Consider the following 9,279-nt stretch of genomic DNA (forward strand, 5'->3'; position numbering starts at 1 on the left):
CTGTGCTCCACACACAAGGCCAAATGGCCCCAAAAGCTCCATTCGTCGGTCTCCACTAGGAACAGTACCGGGCCCATATATTGCATGTGCATCCCATCACCACCCCCCCAAATGCATCCATGATCCACACGCACACGCCCATTATTCTCGTCGTCTCTCGCCGCAGCCACACATATCCAGTCAACTACGGCCGGCTGGCTGCGCCAAGCCGCCAATCGCTAGCTAGCTGGTCCTCTTCTCGATCGACATGCTCCATAACTTAGTCAACGTACTCCATGGCCCCATCCCCATATATACGTGCATGCAAGCCGAGAGGTTCCTCAGTCGACGCGACGCTCGACGGCACGGCAGCAGAGAAAGCCAACAGCATGGCTCCACCACCATGGCCGGTCGTAGCGCTGCTGCTCTGCGCCGCGCTAGCGTTCGCGGCGCGGCCGAGCTCGGCCGTGGACCCGGTGGGCACGTACTGCGCCAAGAACTTCACGGGCGCGCAGACGCAGGCGAGCATCGCCCAGGTCCTGGCCGCGCTGGTCCCGCGCGCCTCCGCGGCCTACTACGCCACGGCGACGGCCGCCGGCGGCGGCGGCTCGGCCACCATCTGGGGCCTGGCGCAGTGCCGCGGCGACGTCCCGGCGTCCGACTGCGCGCTCTGCGTGGCGGCGGCGGCGCGGCAGGCGGCGGCGTCGTGCCGGGGCCAGGCGGACGCGCGGGTCTGGTACGACTACTGCTTCCTCCGCTACGACGACGCCGACTTCCTGGGCCTGCCGGACACCGGGTACGCGCTCATCCTCATCAACACCATGAACGCCACCGACCCGGCCGCGTTCGACCGCGCCGAGCGCAGGCTCATGGCGCGCGTCGCTGCCGACGCCGCCAGCGCCGGGCTGGCCAGGGAGACGGCCAGGTTCGGCTCCGACGGGACCACCATCTACGGCCTCGGCTGGTGCACCAGGGACATCACCGCCGCCGACTGCGGCCTCTGCGTCGCGCAGGCCGTCGCCGAGCTCCCCAACTACTGCCGCTTCCGAAGGGGCTGCCGCGTGCTCTACAGCAGCTGCATGGCTCGCTACGAGACCTACCCTTTCTTCTTCCCGGTCACCGGCGCCGGCGCCGGCGCCGGCGCTGACGCCTCCTCCTCCCACGCCGGCGAGTACGAGACTGTCGTCTTGACGAACCACAAATAGCAGTTCCAACTCTCAAGCTAGCTAGTAGTGTACGATTACGCTTCCTGTTTGTTAATCGCGCGCGGTAAATCAATCGTGCAATAGCTATATGTCACCTATTATTTGTTGCACTTATGATGATAAATGTAGAGTAAATAAATATGGATGCTTGCTTGTTGCATCGCATGCAGAACTGTACTAATACAATATATATATAGATGATGGAAATTGTTGCTGAAATTTAATCAATTAAATGCAAGAATCTTCAAATCTTCATGTGCTTCACAATTACAGCATGGACTAGAGATGGACATAGCTGCTCTGGCGGTCAAACTAATTACAGCATGGATCGGACGCGAAATGCGCCCTGCGCTACCGGAATTTCTCTTTTTGCCGAGTACCAAATATTTTATCGAGTGTTTTTTTCGAGCACTCGGCAAAGAAGCTCTTTGCGGAGTGCCACGAAAAACCTCTCGGTAAAATAAAACACTCGGTGAAGAAGCTCTTTATCAAAGAGTTTCTTTGCCGAGTGTTTTTTTGACACTCGGCAAAGAACTTCTTTGCCGAGTGTCAAAAATATAACACTCGGTAAAGAGCTCTTTGTCAAGTGCTTTTTTTCCAACACTAGGCAAAGACAATTTAAAAATCATATTTTAAAGCAGTAAATTAATTCAAATGAAAAAGTTTTCAACTACAAATTTGTATAACTTATCATGATGTACATTTTATATTTTGAACATTTCTTTATATAACAAACTAAAAATAAATTTGTTCATAAAACCTATATCTCTCTTTATGAAACTACAAGAGAGATGTATATAATTTATGCATATTATTAGAATCATCATTTGAGATGAACAAATGATCAAACAACCAAAATAAACTTTGTAGATCTTGAGAAGTTATAGAAGTTTGTAGTTGACAACCTTTTAATTTGAAGTCATATTGTCAACAAAAACTTGAATTTTGAAAACGACTTTGAAAGAAAAAACCACCAACATGAAAGTTGTAGGTATTGAAGAGTTATGAAACTTTGTAGTTGACAATGTTTTGGTTTGAAATCATCTTGCACTACTAGAGATATGCTTATTTAAAACGCACATTTTAAGATGGATATCGGTGCATTTTATAAAAAACGTCTTTTATAATATGGTGATGAGTAAGATAGACAATTTTTTGGAGATCCGTCTTTAATAAAAAAGTGATTTGAGACGGTTACATTGTAAAAATTGTCTTATATTGAGTTAAGACGAATAGTTATTGAAAACCATCTCAAATAAATATACCTTTTAAGTCATTAAGATTGCAAGAATGCCTTAAATTCTAGTTAGTATATTAGACACTTATGTATATGAAACCATCTCAAATAAAAATTTTATTAGAGTCGTCCAGACTATAAAAACTGTGTTAGATGTTAGTGAGTATACTAGACACTTCAAGGTATGAAACCGTCTTTGTATGATATTTCTAATAAGACATGTTATAAGAAAATATAATAAATAGTGAATTCCTCTTAAACTTATCTCTACAACTTCATGTAGATGGTAAAATAGACCAACATGCGACCCGATCATTAATGTATCACATAACAGACCTAAGTCACCATTTTGCTTTATTTCCTATCATTTACGTACTAAGGGATATAGGAAGGTATACCCATCCTATGTTGGATATATGCATTTACATTATCAAGTTCCAAAAAACCAATATAGACTTGAGATTTCTTTAGCCGAAAGAACAAAAGAGGCTTTAGGCATGGCTTACAACCCAACCTAACAATCTTTAGACGCAGACGATTTTAGTCCATCCAACGAGGCGTCCGTCTTCACGGACTGTTTGAACACACGATGACACCAAATACTCTTCTCTCCACTCCACGAGCATCACTAGTAAGGATGAAAACGGTCAGTAAAATCTAGTAAATTTTTTATACCGCTTAGGCTGACTCCAACAGGGGCCAGGCAAATGGAGCAGCCATTTAGGCATTTGGCTAGCATCTCCGGTTTGGCTGTCCATGCATACGCTATACGTTTTCAATAGCACAGGCAAAAAGCAGCAGTAGTAGAGTCGAGTAGACGGTGGGCCACATTCTCAGACACAGGGAAAGAAAATAGCTGTTGGGCACAGTGCAAGCTATTATGGCTTTTCTCTCTCCTGTCCTTCATTTTGGCTGGCGCGTTTGGCTGGTCTGTTGGAAGGGACTTCGTGCTGCTACAGTACCACGAGGACAGCTATTTTAGCTTTTTTTGTCCATTTGGCTGGTCTGTTGGACTCAGTCTTAACAAATTTTCTCGATCCAGTACATTTCCGGTAACACTTATCAGATTTTTTCAATCGTTTTGGATTAATCAGGATATATAGAAAATGGCGAGACATTTTTACCGTCCGTTTTTTGAAATTTCAGAAAAATCCGATATATTTTCGTATTTTTACCATATTTTCTCGGCCCACTCACGATAGCCTAACTGCCCGAGAAATATTGGCATTTTCAGTAGGCCTACCAGCCCACTAGAGTCACGCAACTAGCTAGACAGCCAGCCTCCAGCACCTACCGGCCTCCATCACAATTACCCCCAAATCCCCTGTCCCTTCCGTACGCAATTGAGTGGAGAGCCGGAAACCCTCTTCAGACTACGGCTGTGGAAGGCGTCGTCTGCTGACTAGGGCCCGACCTTCTCCGGTCATCTCTTCCCCAAGGCCCCAAGCCAGGCCGAGCCTCAAGCGCCAGGCGCGCCACCGTCCGGAGCAGCCAAGCCTGGTGCACCGCCGCCGTCCTCAACTGGCCCGACCTTCTCCGGTCATCTCTTCCCCAAGGCCCCAAGCCTTTCAGGTCATATCTTCCTAATTTCTTATATTGGGGCTGGTGGTTTTCTCCAGCAAGATTATATGGTTGAATGGATGGGTTGAAGGCGAGTTTGATCGATCTGGCTTACGCTTGTGCAATCAGAAGTTCGGAAATGTTCCTTGTGTTTGTTCACTAACCACCCCCTCTCCTATCATTTTTCTTTGAAAATTGGCATTATAATCTTGATTACCCTTCATTGGAAATGCTGCTTGCTGGATCTGCAAGGGCAGGAAGTAGATTGAGGCTTTGACTGGACTGATGCCCACAGTACCAGGTGAAGATTGGCAGGATATATCTACCTAAATCGCTCTTCTATTGGTTTATACACATTTCTGTCCGCTGCAATTCTTAAATGTTTTAAATTGGAGCTGGTTGTTTTCTCCAGCATCTCCAGTATATGTTTGGATGGATGGGTTGGAGGTAGTGTTCGACCGTGCTTCTGCTCCTGCAATCAGAAGTTCTGAACTGTTCAGAGTTCCTTGTTTGTTCACTAACCATCCTCTTTGTCAATCTTCTTTGAAAATTAGCTTTCCTCATAGGCTTCCATTTGTTAGTAAATCTGCACTTTTAGGAGACTCAGAGTTCGTCCTAGATGCAAAAGTACCTTGCTGGTTGTGGAGAGGTCAGCTGAAGGCTGGAGGTTTGACTATGTTCGTTGTTTTTGATATGTTATATGGCTGTTCTGATGTCTATCAATGGTGGGTGAAGATTGCCACCGGATTAATTTGAAGCTTGATCGTCCTTAATTAGAAAAATGTTATTAGTGGGATCAAGTGGTGTTTTGGAGGTAGATTTAAACATTTTGGAGGTGGATTGAAGCTTTGACTGGACTGAAGTTTATTGCATCTGGAGAACATCGTTTGGCTCTACCTCTCTTTTATTGGTACTCTTAAATTTCTTGTTCCTTACACATTTAGGATGGTGATTCTCTACTTGTACAGCAACTGGATTGTATGGACGGAGGAGCCTGAGTTAGATTCTGTTTCTGCATGAGCAATAAGTTATAAACTGTTCAAGATTCCCTTGGTTTGCTATCAATGTTGTTCGAAACTTTTGCTGTCAATGGTCTTTAAAAATTTACTTCCCTCGTAGGCTTTTGATGTTCTGGTACTGGATGTGCAGTTTTGGGAGGCATTGCTACAGAGATAGGACTTCCAGTTGAAATTGTTGCCCATTGATCACGCTTTATCCTATTCCTATGTTATTTGATGAATGTTCATGTTGTTTGTGTTCTCAGTTGTCACTATCAAATAGGTAGTTATCCGAGGGTGGTCTCATTGACTGCAGATCTCTAGGTGATAACTGGGCATGAAGGAACCAGTTTGCATCTATTAAGACCTACAACCTTCAACTTGCATTGTGTTTGTTCAGTGTCTTCTACCTTGAAGTAGTTAATGATTAGGGTCATTATTGCAGGTCTGTGCTACTATGCTTCTTCCACTCCTGAAACTGAGCCTGCAAGTGCAGGCAATGTGGTCGCTCGCTAGAGTCCTTATCCAATCGGCGAAGGCACTTAACTCGCGAAGCCGTTGGGATCTGCAAGCAAGGTCATGTTCATGCACATCGTGTTGGATGAAGTTAGTATAGCCTGCAAGATACGGAATCTGTGTAAGCAAAAGCATTCATACCTTGTTAGCTTCCTTCTCTCTCTCTCTCTATATATATATATTATATATATATATATATAACATTGTTGGAAACAGGAGCTGATCTCTTTATTACACGATGACTATGCACCTAACTACTTACCACTTGGCACCTGCTTGTCTAGGCCCGGTTTACCACCCTAGCTAGAGCTGCTGGCTGCTGCTCTGCTCCTGCGTGCCCTGCCCAGTTGCCATCGTGGCATGTTGATTGCTGGTGAGTTGGCACTGCTGCTGCCTGCGTCCGTCCATCAAATAATGTGCATGAACTGGAACAAGCAACTTGTGCATGAAAGAGCATTACTTGAACAAGCAGCTTGTGCATGAATGAATAATACTGTAGATGATTGGTCATATTATAAAGAAAGCACATAAGTCCTTGGTTTTAGCATTTTTAACTCCCTCTTGACGGGGTGCGGGATTTCACTATCTGTTTATTTCTGAAGGCATTCCATGGCTTCCACTAGTTGAGTCCCCATGATAACCAATCCTTGTTATCATATTGTTTGTTAGCTATTCTCGAAACATTTTTTTGTCCTTATTGCTTCAGTATACTGTTGCTCATAATAAATGCATTTTAACTCTTCATCGTTCTATTATTTTTTCTTACTTTTACTCAACCATTTTTCAGCTAGGAACATGCTCCATCTTATTATCGAAGCCTGTATCTCGAGAAAGTTGATCGATACATCTGCTTATTTATGGACTGGTTATGTTGTACCATCTGGGACTTTAAAAGATACAGCTTTGCCCCAAGAATCCCCTTGGTTAAACTTTATGAAAGGGTCTCGACTTTCAGGACCCCTTATTGATGCTCTGGTCGCATCTCCTGCTTCAAGGTGTGTATGTGTGTAGTTGAGCATGATGATCCTGGTAGCTGTGTGAGGTTGCTGTTTTTCATTAGTAGATCTGTGTACCTTATCCTTGCTATATTGTCCATATATGTTGTGTGCATGAAAGTCTTGCATTGAAAATGTCATGTGCTACAATCGTTAGGACTATTAATAGATGTTGCTCTGTCTATTTATACAGTTACATCGCTGGAAATTCCCATGCCCTTTCATAGTACGCCTGTGAAATGCTCACTGCTTTTCTATTGGTTTGTGTGCAGTTCAAGCTCTTCAAGGTGAGGTCTGTTCAGTTTGGCCAGAAAGGCATCCCCTACCTGAACACCTACGACGGCCGCACCATCCGCTACCCCGACCCGCTCATCAAGGCCAACGACACCATCAAGATCGATCTAAAGACCAACAAGATCATGGACTTCTTCAAGTTTGACGTCGGCAACGTGGTCATGGTGACCGGCGGGAGGAACACCGGGCGTGTAGGAGTGATCAAGAACTAGGAGAAGCACAAGGGCAGCTTCGAGGTCATCGACGTGCTGCTTGGAGCTTTTTGCATGCTATGTCTAGTTTTCTCCTATTTGTTGTACAGGAAAACATAGAATGGAATTCAAATTTGGTGGTCGCAAAAGTGTGGAGACTAGAATTCATATAAAGTTAGGCTTAACATTAGTGCAAATAGTTGTATTTTAGTTTAGATTTAGAGTACACTTATGTATGCCTTGTTTGACAATACTTATTTATGATATATTGAATGGTACTTATTTATATTATATTAATTATAATGTTGTTCAATATATGTGTATGTATATTTCTCTTTCAAATTATTATAACGTGATGTCTGAAAAAATGATTATAAATTGAAGAATGTACTGCCGTGTAAGTCATTTCGTTTAAATCTTAATAAGACGGTCACCAAAATGTCTAATATCAGTCTCCTAAATAAGACGGTTTCTCAAACGTCCATTATTAGTCACCTAAATAAGATGGTTTTCCTATTGTTATCATCTATTATTGTAGGATATTCGAGACAATTTGATAAATACTTTATGACTTATAATGTTTGTATTCTCTACGGTTCTTTAGAAGCAGTGTCTTAAACAAAAACCTAATTCAAGACGGTTTATCGGATAAAATGACTTAAACAAATACCTTTTTTCAGACGGTTATAAATTAAAAATTGTCTTATATAATATCTTTTAAGACGGTTTACAAACATCTTAAATGAGGGACATCTTTTATGACTTCATCAAATTTGGACACTTCATAAGCGTCTTAAGAACTGAAAGTTAACCGTCCATATAACATTTTTTGTAGTAGTGTTGTCATGCAAAACTATGTTTGAATTTTGAATTTTTCAAACTACCTCAGATGGAAAAACCACCAAAATAAAAGTTGTAGGTCTTGAAATGTAATGAAACTTTGTAATTGACATCTTTTTGATTTCAAATCATCTTATCATTGAAAAATTCGTGTGAAGTTTTAAAATTTAAAATTCAAATTTTGTAAACGGCCTCGGATGTAGAAACTATTAAAATAGAATTTGTAGATCTCAAAAAGTTATGCAACTTTATAGTTGGTCACATTTTCAAATAAATTCATTTAGTGCCTTAAATAATCAAATTACTCTTAGTTTGTTATAGTACATGAGGAATGAAAACGTAATATAAACGTAATTGGTGTAGTAGTATAGTGGTATAGGAGGGTATGCGCGCGAGAGAGGTTGCCTTTGTAATATAGACGTAATTGCCGAGTGTAAAATAGCCTTTGTCGAGTGTCTTAGACACTCAGCAAAGAACGCGATTCCGGTAGTGCAACCAACCACATCGATCGGTCGCTTTTAGAGATGGCCAAACAGGGCCACCCGGCCCGGCCCAGGCCCGGTGAAGCCCGGCCCATTTTGGGTCCGGCCCGCCAGGCACGGTTAGAAAACCGGGCCAGGCCATATAAGTCTGCGGGGTCGTTTCCCTGTCCGAGCCCGGCCCAGTAAGCACAGAAAAAGCGGACCGAAAAACGGGCTAAGCGGGCCGGTAAGCACGGTTTAGTTCAAAAAAGCGGGCTTAACAGGTTTAGAGGTAAATGGGTCGTGCCGGGCTAGCCCACTGTGCATAGTTTCCTGTCCGAGCCCGACCCGCTTATTCGTACCGGGCCATGCCGGACTCGGATCGGGCCCAAATAGCGGGCTTTATGCCGGACTCGTGGGCCTCGTGCTTATTGACCATCTATAGTCGCTTTACAAAGTGGACGCGGGTCAAACCTTTTTGGCATTCGCATTGACCACTAATATGTACACGCATTGCATCGTTTTCCTACCTCACAACAGCTATTCAATGTCGGGTCACTATCTCCAGCACTAAACAATTGGCAGTGCCCATTGTCGAAATCTGACACTGATATTTAACATTAATGTCGATTCTATCGTTAAACCGACTGTAATATTTCTAACATCACTGTAGACTTAGAGTTAGGACCAATATTGTTGTTCTGAATAATATTAGTACAATATCCGTGTGTCACGATGACACACAAACTATTCAATTAAATATTAGTGCATAATGATTACATGAAAATAGAAAACACATATACTATCATGGCCGTCAATATCCCAAATTCTTTGCCAACGAACAACACATTGTTGAGGTGCCACTTGAAGGCGGGCGTCCCAGTGCGGGTCATCCCGGCACTGCCCATCTCCTGCGCCGGGTGCACTGGGGTGGTCCATGCTACCCGCTAGGTTCTCTAGGCAGTCATGCACGGGCCCGCAACTGCCGATCCAACACCTTCTT

General features: G+C 43.7%; 1 protein-coding gene and 1 long non-coding RNA gene across 2 annotated transcripts; both read left to right on the forward strand.

The window, feature by feature from the left end:
• The first annotated feature begins 322 nt into the window (after positions 1-322).
• Positions 323-1,403, forward strand: LOC100281111 (protein kinase). The gene has a single exon (NM_001154030.1). The coding sequence runs from the start codon at positions 369-371 to the stop codon at positions 1,182-1,184; it is 816 nt and encodes a 271-aa protein (NP_001147502.1). The 5' UTR covers positions 323-368; the 3' UTR covers positions 1,185-1,403.
• A 4,868-nt stretch (positions 1,404-6,271) lies between these two features.
• LOC111589542 (uncharacterized) lies at positions 6,272-7,272 on the forward strand. Its single transcript, XR_002748607.2, has 2 exons — positions 6,272-6,490; positions 6,763-7,272. It is a non-coding gene; the product is annotated as an uncharacterized lncRNA (long non-coding RNA).
• Positions 7,273-9,279: the final 2,007 nt, after the last annotated feature.

The sequence above is a fragment of the Zea mays genome, chromosome 6 (assembly GCF_902167145.1).
Source record: "Zea mays cultivar B73 chromosome 6, Zm-B73-REFERENCE-NAM-5.0, whole genome shotgun sequence".
Taxonomy (NCBI): domain Eukaryota; kingdom Viridiplantae; phylum Streptophyta; class Magnoliopsida; order Poales; family Poaceae; genus Zea; species Zea mays.